The sequence below is a fragment of the Harpia harpyja genome, chromosome 5, assembly GCF_026419915.1.
Source record: "Harpia harpyja isolate bHarHar1 chromosome 5, bHarHar1 primary haplotype, whole genome shotgun sequence".
NCBI lineage: Eukaryota > Metazoa > Chordata > Aves > Accipitriformes > Accipitridae > Harpia > Harpia harpyja.
This window is the reverse complement of record NC_068944.1, coordinates 20815329-20833149: the sequence shown is the minus strand read 5'-3', so window position 1 is coordinate 20833149 and position 17821 is coordinate 20815329. Positions and strand designations below refer to the sequence as shown.

Sequence of the window (17821 nt, the reverse complement as noted above, 5' to 3'; positions counted from 1 at the left end):
CCAATTGAAATCTTATAATCTGTAATAGTCAAAGCCAAGTGAAGCAGAAGATTTCTCCAAATAATTTTGTATGGTATCATTTTTAATCTTTTCTTTTTTAATTTCATACACTGCACTAGCAAAAACTACCAATTTTTTATACTGGATGAATGAGCAGGAAAAAATATTATTCAAATACCAACGGGGTTTTTTTTTTATCACAGAAATTTCTGATGGAGAGTCAAACCTTTCAATGCCCATAGCAGAGATGGCTACACGTAAGCCATTATCTGCTTTAGCTTATGAAGTGAAAATATATGCACTGGCCAGTGGATAACACTGACTGATGATCTTCTTACTCCATATGGACTTTCAGCATGAGAACAACACATTTCATTTCAGTGAGGCAAATGTTTTCTTTTTAAGCAAGCAAACCCATTTTTCTAAATTCATTTTTTCCAAGCTGGATTTTAAATGAAAATTTTCCCAAGCAATGCTGAGCAGTTTCCATTTAGCTGTTTCTTCTATTTTTAAAAATGAGCATTGTGGGAGCCTAATTGTTTGATTGAATACAATAAATGCAGACTGACTTATGCTTGAAACTACCTCGTAGCCTAACTGTAAACATCTGCCTTTGTTTGGGTTTTGCACTGCAGTTGTTAGTGCAACAGTATTATTAGAATGTATTTGCATGTTAAAGAGGTGGGTTAGAGTCACAGTCCGAGGGAAATTGTATCTTGAAATTGCCTTAAGAGCAGGGCTTTATTTTCTTGCTGAAACAAGCCATTCAGATGCTGTTGCAGGAGGTTGGAGCCCATTGGGGTGGATGTTCAATCCATTATTCATGATTTTAGCAGAGCCTGGTTATGGTGGGAGGGGGAAAATAATTCTTTACCATCCAAAGAAAAAGCTAGTGAACAAGGGAGAATTGCCCTGACTAAAAGACATGGAGAAAATAAAAAAGGTAACACAATGCTTCACGGAGCAAACGCCTGGCACAAATCAAAGGATTACTATGGCCACAAATGGGAACCAGTTCATCTGGTGAATTTTACCCTTTTTACCAATGGAATATCCATAAACAAAAGGCAGCTTCCTTAAGCAGTCTTGTCCTGTTTATTCAGAAACAAGAAGACATTCTGGAGAAGAAAAATTTCACTCTTTCAAATGATCAAATATAGTTTGTTGCAGTATTTGATACCTGATGCTCTAAAATAGAGCTGTATCTGCTAACTCTGATTGTTCCTTCAGGGGGTATCAGTTCTGCCCTTACCTGAGTAAGTATGTATCACCAAAGGCAAAAGCACTCATCTTTGCATTTCAGATTTGGATTATTTTTATACATGGCTTTTAAAGACTTACACATTTGTTTCTATGTAGAAAAATGCCACAAAATCTCTGACACTCCCAGGTTATGGAAAAAGAACCACTGAAGTGAATTCACTTAAAAGGAAAAAGTTGTCACCAGAGAATTAAAATAAAAGCAGATAGGCTGGAGAAGGTGAGAGCATGTCTTAAAAAGCAAGTCTTCCACAAGGTCTAGTAATAAAATAGGAAAAGCTCACACTGAAGAATAATTTCTTCTAGGCCATTCTTCTGTTTATCCATTTTCCTTACTTATCATGCCCATAAGAAACATAAAACATCTCTATTACTCTAAGTTAATACCTGGGTTAAGTGTGGACCAACCAGATCCAGTGATGTGCAAGTTAGGTAAGTCACTTTACCACCTGCTTTGAATCAAAACTTCTGTATGGATCCATTTTGGACATATGAGGAGAAATTTGGTCTATATTTTGGATGTTATATTTTTAGCTGGTTTTGGAGTGTCTGTGCTCCTTCTCTGCAATTTTCATAATTCCATGTGAGAGCTTTTCAGGTGGGTGGCTTTTGCAGCAGCTCCCAGCCATGCGCTGAAAATTTACACATCCTTTTCTCTTGCCCCGATTTAAGATTTTGTTTTCCCAGAAAGGAAACAGTGGATGTTTTATACATTGTGACTTTTCTTTCTTCTGAAAAAAAAAAAAAACAAAAAACCCCCAACAAGCAAAAACCCCAACAAATGAGGACCACATAGAAGGTTGTGTCTCGTAGTGTCCACTATTCCTCCAATGCAAAGTTGTGGAAAGAAGAGACAGACTGGTGCTGACATATTCCTTCCCAGCAAGAATAATTTACTTTGATGAATTGTATTCTTTCTTGCTATGCAAGATTCCTTAAATGTTGGCTATATAATGGCTTAAAAGACCCTTTATGATGTAAATCTGGATATCCCAGTCCTAACTGAGCTCAGTGAGACTTTGTGTAATATCCATACAAGATGGATTTTTAAAGACTTGGAGCAAAGTGTTCTGAATTTTCCCAAAATCAGAGACTCTCTATATAAGCACAGACAAATAATCACACAACTGCCTATTGTACACTAGCAAATGGAATATATGTAATTTATTTTTAAGGGGTGAGGAGAAGAGTACATCTTCAGAAGCAGCCTCTGAGAATTCAGTAGATGTGTATTGAATGTAAAAGGTAATACAAAAGGCACTGGAAGTTCCTATCCAGTCTGGTTGATTGTATGCATGCAATGGTCAGCCGTCATGTGTGAAAAAGTAGCAGTTTTTAGACTGCGTGGTCAAATGTAAGGTCCAAATTTCAAAGTGTTATAACATAGCATTAGGTGAGCAGAATAAATGTTCATCTTTTGGCTTCCTGGAATTGCACGCAAATGCTGCAAAGCATCTTTCTACCCTGCCTCCTCAGGCCTTATTTTGCTCCATCCCTTCTGGGAAAAAAAAGGCTAAAAAGAAAGATTCCATGAAATTTGATGTTCACAGTTGTTGCATATAAACTGATTAAGTTTCCAGGCAAATTGAGATTGCAATTAGCTATGGTAAAATGGAGAAGACAGACAAGTAAAACCCAGACGTACCTCATGGTGCATGACAATACTGTTAAAACAAGTCATGGCAGAAATATGGGATTGTATAAGCTAGAACGTAACCTGAAAAGCCTTCAACACACTGAGAGGGGCAGAAAGGGGTTGGTGCAATGAGGGAGTGGTGGTGAAGCCCCCAAAGTGTGGATGACTTTTCTCTGAACATCCTCTTGAGGTAAAGACATCAGCGTGGATTAGCTTGTTCTGGAGTGATAACAGGTGAGAGAAAAGGACTCGGTAGAAGGATTTGGCACTGCCTGTCCAAGAGGATGGGAGTGGAAGTGGATCTGGAAATGCAATAATTGGGATTCATGGGAAATTGTCAATTGGTGTCAAGCTGCGGATGAAGTACAGCTGCTTCTGCAGCTCTGTGATGGAGTAGCACTAGCCTGTAGTTCCCATTATAGTGTGTTTGTATGTCTTGCTGTAGTGAGTTTGTGTCTGTTTCTGTGGTGTCGATATGTTGTGTGGTGGCTGTCACATTTGGGGTGTTTTCCATTCTTTGTGTAGCATGTTCGTTAATGAGAACAAAGGAGACAAAGAATGGAAATTAACAGGTTATCAACTTTTGTGTCCATTTTGTAGAGTGTTGTTTTCCAAAACAAAACAAAACCACAGTTGTGCCACAGGCTACACCCTGCTGTTTATATGATAGGGGCCTGATATCCACATATAAACATATAGACGTCCATCAATGCAATGCTAGGTACCTGAACTGCATATACAAATATCACATGATACATTTCTACACCTTGTTTGTTCACGATCCAAATGTTTAACAGCAACCCATTAGGCACTTAAGCAGCCTTATCTCCCTTGATTTCAGCAGTACTAATCCCAATGTTTCTGGTAGAAATGACATTATATGAAATTATGGACTATGAAGAGTCCTCAGATTGCACTGGAAGGCAAAAGGTGTGCAGATCTGCATTCATGCATTAACTGCTTTTCAACACGTTTACTTTGCTGCTTATAAAAATCTACCATCATTAAAGAGGCAAAGCAATTGTAAAAAATATTTGCACTGTCTAGTGTGCATGTAGTAGTCTATCTGCCTTTATGCTGTGTTTAATCTCTTCCTAGTAATTCCAACAGTTATCACATAATCCCAGCGCCCAAGTTTCCTGAAACTTGGCTTTGCATGGGCTACATGTTTATAAAAAAATTGCATGAGTTTATAATTTTGTTGCCCTAATTTTGCATACATAAGGTGCTGTCAGTATATACGTAACTATGTGATTCCAGTTAATACTAGTCTAAAGTAGAAGAAATGATCTTTTAGCAAAGCATTGTTCACTGGAAAACACAAGTGTGAAGTGAATAGTGAAAAATTCAAACCTTGCCTTCCTGCTGCTCTGATTCAGCTTCCAGTTCCAGGAATCCCAAGACCAATATTATTTCTAATTATTTAAATGGGTAGTTGTATGACTGTAAGGAGAGTCATATTAAGATCAGTTATGTTTCCTATGTATTTTAAATTGACTATGTATTTTTACATGAATCATAGTTTCCATTTCTGGAGGCACATAAGACTTTCTTAAGTGATTATTGCCAACAGAAGAGCGTTGCCATGTTGTATCTGTTTTCACCAGATTGACTTTGCATGATTTTGGCCAATTTTGAATTCATAAAAAGAAGGAACACACATTTTTTTAAATTACACCTGAATTAACTAGGTACATTGGTTCTTATTTGCCATATTCCTAAAGAAGCCTTATAAAATAAATAAAAGAATGCAGAAATTTCTGATTAAAGTAATTTTTCATTTATTGGATGAGAAAATTAAACTGATGATTTACAAATGATTGTGCAAAACTGGCAAATCCCATTGCAAGCAGTTCTTTCCAAATTATTTGTGAGACCAAATTTTTGCTTTATGCAATACAAAATGTCTGCAGAGACGTTAAGGCATAAGATGAAATCAAGAACGCAGATAGTGTTCTCTTGGTCACTTTATGTGTACCTTTCAGAGGGCTGGAAGTGTCTTTTCCTCAGGTACAAAACAGACACGTGCGAGTCAATAAGTGAATCAAGTAAAGAAGAAACTGATAGGACCTAGAAAGTATGTGTAGGGTGACTGTTGTTTTTTGGCAGAGTATGGTCCAGCGGGTCGTTTATGGGATACTTCCATCTGCCTTATCTTCTTTTTCCCTGGAGGAGGAGAGGAGTGTCTGACCCAGTGACGAATACTTTTTGAATAACCAAAAGTGTCCCAGCAAGGGCTGCCGCAGCTGGTTTTGCTCTCAGGAGGTGGGAGGAGTGCCTGGGGAGAGGAGACAGGTGCCGGGGGTGCTGTAGGAGGAGAAGTGGCAATGCAGCCTCTGAGAGCGGTCCCACGACCTGCATTACATCCTTGCAGCTGCCGAGGTTGGAGTGCACTGGACGTTGGCCAGCAGAGAATTTGGCATTATGCTTTGAAGCCTGAAGCAATCCCTTCTTTAAATGTGTCTTTATTCTGGGAAGTAGGAGTTTGGTGCTGTAGTGTTTTCTATGGTCACACATGTGAAGAGGATGGCATCTGGCCGAGCATCATCGTTGTACAGACAAATCAGTTTTAGCTCCAATGTGAGACACACAAAATGAAGGGCATAGAAAGTTCTGATCAGGAATGTAAGTGCCACAAGATTAATTAACATAGTATAAATAATGAGATCTGACTCTGCCTTCTTGGGTCTTTTCTTTTGAATTAAGTAACTTTCAGAAGTAAAGTGGATGCGATGCCAAACTTAATGAGAACATAAAATTGAAATTATTAAGATTAAAATAGTGTTGGACCTGAAAGGGGAGATACTTAAGCATTTTGGTCAGATATCAGGCTCACACAGCTTATCACCGTGACATTTGTGGAGTCATTATTTTGAGTAGAAATCACAGAATGAAGTCGACTTGTGCAGAGAGCTGTCCTGTATCTGAAGAAAGGGACCTTATATGCTTAGGTGGTTTAATAAATGTTATCCCATTAACTGCCTAATCAGAAGTGTTGCAAATGAATAAATAATTAGGTTCAATATATGTGCATTAGATGCATCTTCTGCAGAGATGTTAAAATTTTATAGCTTTTATTATCATAAAGAAATACACCACCAAATATGTAATCCTGTAAGTAGGAGCTCATCTGACAAATGTCATTGATGGTGTGCTGTCTCAGCTACTCAAGTGCAAACCCAGAGCAGGGGCCTGAAGGGAATATCCAACATGTAACATCAGCATACCAGCTTTAGTTTTCAGAAGAAACCACACAGGAAATTCCCACACATATTTAGGGCATTCCTATATATTTGCACACTGTGCTTTGGCTTTAACTATTGATAACCGTGAGTTGTGCAGATGTCTGTCCCACAGTTCTTTCCTTTTTTCCTTTGTTTTACACCACGGAGACACGTTTTCTGCTAAACCTATCACTTTGTCCTGCTGATCAGCTCAGGGATTCCCATGTTTTACCTGTACAGAATGTATCGATACAGGAGCTTCAGGCTCAGCTTGAGCAGGAGACGAGAATTCACCGAGAGGAGCAAGAAAAGTTTACAGAAAGGATCATCCAGGTAAATACAAAACCCGCCTGCTGGGTGATGCATGACCATGATATGTGGCATGGGCCTTGTTTATCAGGACCAGGGGAACTTGTGTCCTGATGGCTGTGCCTGTTTGACCTCATCTGAGTAAATGAAGAATCTGGAAGTTGGGGAAATGTAAACTCAAGCCTATTTTGCTGCTTTGAATCTGGCTTCTCTGCTTGGTGGAGAGAAGTTTTGTCCTCCCCTGCATGGGGGAAGTTGAGGTAGAGACATGAAATACTGATGGGGAATTGTATCAGCCCCTTCAGCTCTCTGTGAGCTGGGGAAGGGTGTCTCTGGGAGCACAGTTTGGCTCTATGCCTTACTCTGACCCCTCCTAGCCCAAAGAAAATCCAACACTTCTCTGAAGTCAGCGGAGTTGTTACACACTCATATCTGAGACACGAATCAGGACTTTTTTGTATTTCTCAGTACCCCGTGCTTCCAACCCTCTTATTCATAACTGCTGAATAAATCATATTTTGTTACATGGGCTCCCACTGCTCTTTTGAAAGCTGGAATAGATTAGTCAATCGTTTTGTGATCTCTAGCTCCTAGAGCGAAAAAAAATCTGTTGCTAATTTTTGCAGGCTGTTTGGCTCTTAACTGAAGTTTTCTTTTTAAATTTACTTCATAGACTAAATTCAGCATGATTGTTGCATAGTGTAAAGCATTTTTCCTTGTGCCAGCTAATCTCATTATGCCCAAGTGATATCTCTCTGTTTTTACATAAGTAGCTTTAATTTCCAGTTGATCTCCATAGGAGCTTTCTCATGGAAGAGGCAACCAGTAAATTGATTTCCTTCCTAGTTGCCTTGGCCATGAAAGCTTTTTGGAAGCTATGCCTGCCTCAAAGTTCTTTTCTTTTGCAATAGCTTTCCATTAAAAAAGCATAATACTCTATGAAGCTACTTCCACCAGGGTCTTCTGCAAGAATTTGTGACCACGGGGCCTTAGATCATAAAAGCTTGTAAAAACAATGAGAAATACAGCAAAATCAAAGCTAGCTATTCATGTTGACAGCCAGGAGAAATAGAATAATAAGAGCATCTTCTGGATTCTTCATTTTTTCCAAGTTAAATCCCATCCTGTTGATATTGTTCCTTTTTTATCATCTTCCAGGATTTCTGGTGGAAATGACTCAGATCTTTGCTGTATTTAGCCATAACTTCATCTGGTGGAAGAACTGCTTCAACACAAAATCAATAGTTGTTTCTTCTTATAAAAATTAAAATTAAAAAAACCCCTTCTTTATTATTTCATTTTTAGCAATGTTTAATGACATCAAATTGATGTGTGCTAGCAGTGTACAATCTCCATGAAATGTTATTAGGAGTTGCATGTATGGTTTTTGGGTCATTATAACTAATTTTGTCCCAGACTACTTTTAAGCTGCATTTTAAACCCAACTAAGTTAGCAACTACTGTAAATAACTTTAATTTAATCAGGAGCTTTTTAGGGCATTATAGCGTAGATGCTGAAAATTTGCATTATGACAGAGGACATCATTTAAAGGGCAGGAAAGTCCTTAGTAAACCATCTAGTATGGACCAGTACCCCATGTCAGAAGCATCTGAATGTTGCCATGAAAATCAAGGATATATTTCTTATCAGTATTAATTGCTAGGGGGTCCATGCTACTGAAGAAGAATCTCTGAAGTATTCTTCATTCCTGTGTGAATGTTGTTTGTTGCAGGGTATGTTCTTATGGTTTAGATCATTGTGGTCACTAGTGTACTGTGGCTTTCATAGATTCCATCTGTGGAGCTGGTCAACAAAGGGAGAGGCTGTTGTTTGGCAAAATGGAAAATAGTAGAAACTGGCATCTGTAAGCAGTGGCTCTGTACTCATTTTCCATCTGTCTTTTTTTGATCAATGTGAACTGCACCTTGGTTGAAGTGGAAACATTATCTCGTGCATGCAGAATATGAGATGTTGTACAACTAACTTGTACAAGTGCTATTGGGCACAGGTCATGCCATGGTTTGATTTTGACATACTGAGGGAGAAGTCATGTTTAAAGAATAATGTTTCAGGTGGCCTTGTGTTGAAACAGATGTAATTATGCATGTGCTCCAAAGAACGAGCTTTTCTTGGTGCTTCTAGTACTGAAACTGAGACATGTTGAATACCAAGTTGCAACCTATTCCTGTCTCTTCAGTTCTGCATGTGTCCCTGATCTAGTTGTATTGGAATGAGAAGCTGTTTACTTTGAGTCATTCAGATGCCTCCGAGTATGAACTGTGAGAAATGAGGGACCAGTAGTTGTATCCGAGATACTGGATGTGGTTCCTTCAGAAGTGTTGCCCTTCCAGAAGCAGAGGGAGATGTAGCCACAGAGGAACGGATCAGTCTGTGGCTGGGGAAGGAAGAGGCAAGGATAATATTCCAGGTTGTCTGAAGGACAGCTGTGGTCCCACCTTGTAGGAATGGCTGCAAATGCATTTAGCAGGTGTGATGTGTGCAGCAGTGTGGGGTAGTGGCTGTGCTGGGAACATACTGCAGGAATACAATCAAGAGGGGGAGGAAGATATGAGTGGTATAAAATATTGAAACAGCAGCAGAGGTCTCGTGCATCTTAAAAGTAAATGTCCACTTCCACAGCAGGTTATTTGGATATGGTTATCTAAAAAAAGCTTATCAGCAACTGTCCTCTAATTTCCTCAACAGTCATAACTGCTGAGGAACTCGTTGAGCCAAACTCAATAGCTAGTCACTACTGATGAAAATTAGAAATTTCAGTTTGTCTCACCCAACAAAGTACAAGTCCTGAAGATTGCCCCAGGACACCACCCCATTGACATGGTGTCTGTTGTTCCATTAAAGCTGGAGGAGGAGCACATGCAGACCCTGCGGAGGAAAGACTTGGAAGTGCAGAGCCTGACTTTGCAGAACAAACTGGAAGAGAAGACCTGGAACCAGGAGAAAAGCCTCCTGCAGCAAGAACTCAGGCATTTCAAGCAGGACACCTTTCTCCTGTATGTCAAACTGAAGTGGCTGCTGAAACATTGGAGGCAAGGCAAGCGAATGGAGGAGGAAGGGGAGGACGTATTAGAGGTAACTGTCCCACCTTATTAACCCAATGAAGTTGCAAGCAGTGGGGTACTGGGATGTCCCTTCTTTAAGTGTAGACTTTAAATATGTTGTGGCATCAGCAACTTTATAATTATACATAGATTTAAAGGGGATTCAAATTAAACATTAAGCCTTTTCATAAGTTTGCTTGTGCTAAAGTATATTCTGCATGATATGTTACAGATCACCCATCTTTAAATCTAAACCCTTAACTAGTACAAACATCTGGTCCTGAAAAACTCTCTCATAGTAAATGAAAATTTAATTAGGTCTCAAAGATAGGATTCCTGAATAATTTTTGGAAAGAAAAAAAAGGTTAGCGAGCTGATGGAGTCAAATCTGTTTAGATGGGTTGAGTGCTGTCATTTTTCTCATCGTGTGCACAGTGTGTTCCTTAACAAAGCCTTCAGCAATACAGATGGAGGGAAGCTCTGTTTTCATGTTGGCAGGAGAATTATACAGCTTCTTGTGGAAACTTACAGTGAATCATTCTTGTTTGTTCATCTTCTCCATACACACGTCTAACACCATCAGCAGCAGTATGCCAGTAGTCATCATGGTGATTTTCCAAGCAGCAACTAAATTAAGATCAGGAATTTCAGAAGTACATAACAACGTGGAATCCCCAAGCTGGCAAATCTCAGCAGGGGTGTGATTGCCAGCCAACATGCACTGTGAAGAAAGGTGCTGCTAAATTGTGTTGAGTTGCACATCCAGAATTACCATTTGCTTTGGAAATCTTACCTAAAGAAAAAAATAAGTTTAAAAAAGTGTTTACCCATTCTGACATTTTATACAAAATTCTTGAGAATAATAGATTTGTTTTTCAGGTTCATGCAATTCTGAAGCCATTTGCTAAGGCAACTAAGTAATTTTTCTCAGTATTTCTGATACTTATGTGCCTAGTGTTTTTCAGTGTTTGCTGCATTTGGCAGTACAGGTAACCTTCCAGGTCTGGTAGGAGTATGCTTAAGTTGAATACTGCAGTGTTTTGTATTCTTAGATAAAGGGTAGATGAACATCTTTACCTTCATCTGCTGTAGTAATATGAGTCAGAAACAAGAGATGAGTAGCTATTTAGAAATAATTTGCTTCTACTTTACTTCAGCAGTACTAATTTGCTTTTATGTAAACTAGCTCGTTTTCTAATGTCAAAATAGCTTTCATTTTTTCACTGTTTGGATTTTTTGACTGGTTAATTTATAATCAATGCACCTCCAGTCATTATTGGGATCATGTAAATTTGCTAAAAGAAATTCATTCTATTTAGAGAGAATAAAGTGATAGATTTGAATACTTCCTGATCTCCATATCTTCATCAGACAATACAACAGTGTCTTGTATAGTTTTTCATGGATGTGTGATGGATTATATCCAGCATGCTACATTATACCCATCTTCTCAGCTGCACAGATCTCCTATTTTGCAGGCCTGCATAGTGTTGTGTTCACATATGCAACATGTGCCCACCCAAAGATAATTTCCTGCAGCCTACAGAACAGAAGTTAATATATCCCACCACAGGGATGCAGAGGAAGATAGTCCCTTCCCTTAGCCCTTCAATAGATTTCTGTCCCCTGAGGTAAATGGCAAAAGAGTGTTGATGTGTCCCACCTCTTGCCTTTTAGATTGAGCACTCTGAGGCCCTGCCCAACTTTGGCATTCAGTCTGAGCAGAAGGCGGATGATGCAGAGCGAGAGGAGGAGGAAGAGGATGTTGTGTTTGCACTGCCAGATTTCTCCCAGCATCCCACCACAGAGAGCACTGATCATGGACCACAGCTGCAGACTGCAGAATTACTGCAGCAGCAGAAGCAGGTACTATACCATTTCTATATCGTGCCCTGGGAATGGAAACTGGATTTTCCAAGGGAGTTCATTTTCTTCTGCTGCTGTGTTAAATCACCTAGAATCATACTTGTACAAATACTTCTAGCTACACAGCAATTACAGTGGATTTCATCCATTATATTTATATTTAATCAGGAGACACATGATTACTGTTGTCCTGTTAGCAGATGCTATCAGTGAAAAACCCTATTTCCTCTTGTGGCTGTTTGCCCAGAAACATCTATCAGGATGTGACGGTTTGCAGAATTGACATGCTCCTCTTGTCTGAGCACATCTATTGTACTCTACTGTCAAGCTTTTAGCAAGAAGAGGTGATTTTATTCCCTTTAAATAATTTAAGAAACTAGCACATGTATTTAATGTTTCCCTTAGAGATGATGGGAAAACAATGCAAAAGTTCCTTCCTGTCACTGGGCTTGTTTTTAAATGCCTAAAAGCAAATCGTGCTAACTTTTCCCTGACATCTCCTGTGCCCTGCCTGTGTGTCAGAGCACTGCCATATATCCTAGCTTTTTCCTTTGTGCATTTGAAATACCAGCAGTCTTAATGATAATAATAGCAAACATTCAAAGGGGACAGACTTAAGGCTTCCAACAGTTCTTCAGGAGCATCTTCTTATATTTTTAAAATGGAAAACATTCAGATGAGAGCATCCTGTTACATGGAATTGTTTGCAATCATAAGTAGAATGGAGCAAGAATTCTGTGTAAAACACAAACTCAGTGGAAAAGGTCTTGAAGCTTTATGCCTTATGCCCCATCTCTGTCTGGGCCCTTAACTTGGGAGCCCACTCCACTGCGAGAGTCTCAGACAAATATGTACTCTCCATGACCGCATTACTTTGCTGGACTTGCTGGAGGATCTGGGGATTGTGTGTGTTTGCATTTCAGTTCTTCACCTTGAATTCCCCAGACTATTATGACTATGTACAACCTGCTTGCTTATTATCTATATGGTCTAATAGATATGCAGCAGGCAACAGTAAGTCTCTGTCCTATAATAAGGTTAGGCTGCTGCTGAGAGATGCACAGACTGTCTTGCAACCTACTTCTCTAGTTCAAGGTGTAACTTCAGTTAGAATTTCTGTTTGAATAAAAATAGAAGAGATCTGTGGTCTTTATGCTACTTCATATTCTGCTTTATATACTCTTTTGCTTCCCTTTTTCATAGTGCTAGCTGACAACTCCATTCTTTAGCTATTATTTTCTGTGAAGTGTGCTAGCAAAGTAGTATTCATTTGATTCGTTTGGCATTTGGAAAGGTTCTACCTTGCCAGTCACCCAGACCCATCACTGTTATCCTCTCAGCAAGCTATTCTCTGGTAGAGACTGAAGAAGACCATGAAAGAGATGCTCCTGAGCATGTGATTTAACTGCATTCCATCTGTAGACTGATTTAATCTAGAATGAGTAAAATAAATATAAACCAACATACTTTCTCAGTACAAACTCTGTCATGTACTAACTTTCCATATAGAGCTCTTAAAATGACCAAGAACATTCAAATAAATTATGTCCTCTTTGAAATAATCATTGCTTAGGCATTAATCTCAATTTAGGTGGCAGCAATGGGAAGTAGGATTGCTTATAATTAATTTTTGTATACATTGCATGATATTCTAATGCAGCAGTTCCAGCTAATCTTGCTTAAAGAAATGATCTATAGGAACAGACCATGTCTCAGTACCTCTCTTGATAGTGAATAGTGCATGATATCCAAATGGACTTGTGAAGGTATAATAGGTTTCTTGCCTTCTGTCGTGGTTTCAGCCCAGCCGGTAACAAAGCACCACGCAGACGCTTGCTCGCTCACTCCCCCCGCCCTCCGCCCACATCAGGCCCCAGTGGGATGAGGAGAAAATATAAAGGCAGGCTCGTGGGTCGAGATTAAGGACAGGGAGGGATCACTCACCACTGATGGTCACGGGCAAAAGACAGGCTCAACTTGGGGAAGAAACAAAATCAATTTCATTGGCTACCAATCAAAACAAAACAAGGACACTGAGAAGTAAAACCAAACCTCAGAACACCTTCCCCCCAGCCCTCCCTCCTTCCCACCTCAAGCCCACTCCCGGTTCTCTCCACCTCCTCCCCCCGGCAGCGCAGGGGAACAGGGGATGGGGGTTGGGGTCAGCTCGCCACACCTGGTCTCTGCCGCTCCTTCCTCCTCAGGGGGAGGAGGACTCCGCACTCGGCCCCTGCTCCACCGGGGGGTCCCTCCCACGGGAGACAGTCCTCCATGAACTTCCCTGGCATGGGTCCTTTCCGTGGGTTTCAGTTCTTCCCGAACTTCCCTGGCGTGGGTCCTTTCCGCGGGCTGCAGCCCTTCAGTCACAGACTGCTCCAGCACCGGCTTTCCCATGGAGTCACGGCCATCTTGGGGGGCCTCTGCTCCCCCGCTCCCCTCCATGGGCTGGGGGGGGACAGCCTGCTGTCTTGTCTCACCACGGGCTGCAGGGGCATCCACCGCCTCAGGCGCCCCTCCTCCCCTCCTTCCTCCTCACTGACCTCGGTGTCTGCAGAGGGGTTCCTCTCACATTCCAATCCCCCCACTCACTGCAGGTTCCCCTTCCTAAATCTGTTCTCCCAGAGGCGCTACCACCGTCGCTGATGGGGTCGGCCTGGGCCAGCGGTGGGTCCGACTTGGAGCCGGGGAAGCTTCTAGCAGCTTCTCACAGGAGCCACCCCTGTGGCCCCCTCCCCCACTACCAAAAAAAACCCGCGCTGCACAAATCCATAACACCTTCCAAGCAGGAAAAAAGTGCTATTTCAACACTGCAAGAATGAGTGAGTTTGCTAAATATTTCTCATTTTAAGCACTATTACTTTTTTGCCTGCTCACACTAGTGAATCTTCTCATAACCACTGTGTTTATTGACAGCCATGTAAAAAGTGTTTTCAGTGTTATGAGGCTTGTATTTGTCAATGGCAAGAAAGGATTGTGATTATTCTCTGGCATAGAAATAGGAAGCCCTAGTGTAGGTTAATTCTGATGCTGTCATAGATTCAGGGCATCAGAAGTGTCTTCTGGAGGACCATGACAGATTAGTTGCCTGCACACCTCCTGCACCCTTGAGGCTCTGCCAGAGCCTTGATCTGCCTGCACACACCTTAGTATCAGTTGGGCCTGAATTGTCCATCTCACTGTGGTGGATGGCTTGGGTCTGCAAACCTGCTGCGTGCAGGACCTTCACTGTGCTTACCAACCTCACAGACCCTGGTCCTTGCTCTACACGCATTACAGACTTTCACCCATAAACATCAGCTCCATTTAATTCACATTAACTAAACAAAAACAGAGCAAGAAAACACTTTGCCTGTGTTGTCCCAGCTTTAAAAGCTCTGAGAGTATCAGCAGACCCAGAGCACGTCCTTCCTGAAGGGGTGGATCTCAGCAGTGCTCACCTCCCAGTATACCACTGACTAGTCAGGCTGCACTGGAAAACACCCAGGGTTTTCAGGGTCTTCTGCAGGTTCCTCAAGCCTGCAGCTGGATAAAAGCACTGTTTGTATGGGGAGTTTGCGGTGAGTGGTGAAGCTGGAACTCTCCAAGGTTTGCACCTGCCCAGGAGAGCCCTAAGTTGCTGGTTCTGCCTGGCAAGCTCCAAGATGAAATGCATCAGCACTTGTTTCACATTAAGAAGGAAATTTTGCAATAGTCTAGGAGTGGCTGAGATAACTAGGTCAGAAAAAAGAAAGGGCTTATGGTAACTTGGAGTAACCCGTATTTATCTTTAACATTTAATGTTAATATTTAATGGCTTGTATTTTCAGCCTGCACTCTTGCTGCTGACTTTCTCACCCTGCCTGGAAAATGGAATTGTTTTGAGAAAAATTATAAACCCTGAGGCTTTAATTTTAACAAGAAGCCTTTAATTTTATATTACTATGATTTGAGGTACTCGACTTGGTGGAAAGTACACATCTCACTTGTCTGGGATTTTTATGTGGCCAGTGTGTGGATGAATGAAGGCACAGCAGAGGGGAGAAAAAAACGTTAGCTGATGAGAGGCAGAGTAGATGGGGACTCTGGGAAGGGCTAATTCATCTTTCTCTTCATGGCGTTGTCCCTTGGCTGGTAGCCAAGAAGGGGTCGGGCAAGGAACTGACAAGGCTCAAGAGCCAAGCGTGAAGTCTAGTCATAGGCAGGAGATAAGCAGGCAAGTCAGGCTGGCAGCACAGTAGAGGAGGGCTTGCTGTAAGTCAGCATTTCTGTGTGTGTAGTAAGAGATCAGGGTGAACAGCCTGTGGAAAAAGGAAGAGCTTTGGTTCAGTTGAGTAGAAAGGGTGAGATGCCTGTTGGATGGTGTAAGATTAGGGGAGTACGAAAAGAGTTTACACATCTGTGGTCCAATGGAAAAAACATTAAAAACCAATACAGTCAATGGTGTTGCTGGGTGGGAGTCAAGAAAATCCCCACTTAGTTGGTTTTTGCTCATACAATTTTTGTTTTCAAATCTTACCTAAGTGAAAAGCCCAAAGGAATAGTGATTAAGACCTAAATATGCTAAAATGATTTGCACCAAGATCCTGCTTCACTTTTGCCTAGATCTGTGATTAGACAGAGAAAATGCATAGTTCTCGTTCAGTGTTTAGGCTCCTGACCTTGTGTTTTAATTGACTGCTCTACTAACCTGCTTGTAATATCAGACTGTGACTAAATTCTTAAGTGAAATTCTCAGAGAAAAAAGAATTGTGATTAAAAGCAGAACCAAGCTTCAAACAACTGCTCTGGTCCCAAACTTTTCTAGAGCTGGAGGCTCCCATCTCTGGGGTTGACTCCAAAGACATGGAATTAAGTAGAGTTTTACTACATTAAGTTTTTACTTACTGTCAGCTGTTGTTTCCTTTACCTATAAATCCTGAGCTTTGGATGCAACAAGACTTTAAACTGCTTTTGTAATTCTCTTAGATCAGTTGTGAATCCGTCAGATTCCTCCATGCTCTAAATTTCGGTAACTGGTAAGGTACTAAAGAGCCAGCTCCTTGCATGGGAGACTGTCCAGGAAATAACAGCCATGCCCCGTTTCTTCTGCCTGTACAACATCCCTGGGAGGAAGGAGAAGACCATAACAATCCTTGTTATGTATCTATGGGACTTATTCTTACGCAGAAGTTGTTTGGTAGTTTTACCAACAGAAATCTAAAACATGTCTAGATGTAAATGCTGTATTTCAGAGCACATTGTCTCAAAAGTACTTTGTCAGTTCTCCAAAAACATTCCAGTTTGGCAAAACAGAAAAAATAATCACACAGACCTCTCCAACTTCAGACTGTAAATACAAAGTCTTGCAAAAGAGACTTCACTGCAGGAATTGAAAGTATGTAAACAAAATTGGATTTATATTGGCAAGTTAATTAAAATCCCATCAAACCCAGGGGGCACCTGGGGTACTTGTCTCATAACAGCAACATTGATGTAAGACATACCCTCATCCCAGTAGGCTATAAACCTGCGATGAGGCTCTTTTGACTCCTCTCTGTACTAGTCCATCACTTCTTTCTTTGCAAACCTAGTTTTACAGGACTGAAGCTATCAAATGTATGCACAGGAAGGAGGGATGTAGCTTGCTTTAGTGTTATTTGGGTTTATTTTTTCTTCTGCCTCATTTCCCTCATGAAGCCTTTAGAGTACTTTGCCAGATAAAGGTTTATGCAGCGTACCAGAAAACACAGAACATGGCTCTTGGATGAAAGCACTTCATAGACATTTGGGGTCAGGGTTTTCAAAGAGGATGAGGCCAGATTTTGATGCAGTCAATACCCAGCAGCTCCTGTTGTGACATTAAGGACAAATCTTCAAAAGAGCTCTTATTCTGATTAGTACACAAGGGGCTTGAGATGTTTGGAGAATTTAGCCTTAATTGGATATCAGAACAAAAATTCATGGTGGAAACATAAAATCTCATTACATATTGAAAAGTAGGTGATCTCATATGCATGATGGAGACTGCTGCTGTATAGTAGGAAACTGCTAATTGGCATTGAATGTTAATGGAATTAATTCTGCTTCTGTGGGTGCGTTTCTTATAAAACCCCGTGTTGTACACCATCACATTTCATTAGCCCAGACAGATTATAGGTCAGTCAGCGAGCACCTGCAGATATTTCCCTGCATCTAGCATATTTTTGCTGATGAATCAAATGACTTGGAAAAAGTAGACCACATTTGTTTGTTTTTTAAAGAAAAAAGGCACCGTGGTATGTCTGATTAGTGATTACAAAAGTGGGTGAGGTGGGTTCAGTGATGCCAAAAATCTGATGAGTGTTTGAAATCAGCTTAACTGTCTGCATAAAATTTTCTCTGTATTGCCACTGAAAAAAACCACATGAAAATTATTTAGATTTTTTCATACATCTGTTTACTTGACTTGTCTACAAAGAAGTCCCCGTATAGGTATTTCATGAAATACCACATAAGAGGAATTGCA

At 40.7% G+C, this 17821-nt stretch overlaps 1 protein-coding gene across 9 annotated transcripts in view; it reads left to right on the top strand.

Annotated features, from left to right (window-relative positions):
• MTCL1 (microtubule crosslinking factor 1) overlaps positions 1 to 17821 on the top strand; it is a 115617-nt gene that overhangs the window by 70925 nt on the left and 26871 nt on the right. For 5 of the 9 annotated variants that reach the window (XM_052786899.1, XM_052786901.1, XM_052786898.1 and 2 more), the window contains 3 exons: positions 6361 to 6453; positions 9293 to 9523; positions 11170 to 11358. In XM_052786899.1, coding sequence (XP_052642859.1) covers positions 6361 to 6453; positions 9293 to 9523; positions 11170 to 11358 — 513 coding nt within the window. The remainder of the gene's footprint in view (positions 1 to 6360; positions 6454 to 9292; positions 9524 to 11169; positions 11359 to 17821) is intronic. The other 4 variants (XM_052786903.1, XM_052786905.1, XM_052786900.1 and 1 more) reach the window with 1 other exon arrangement.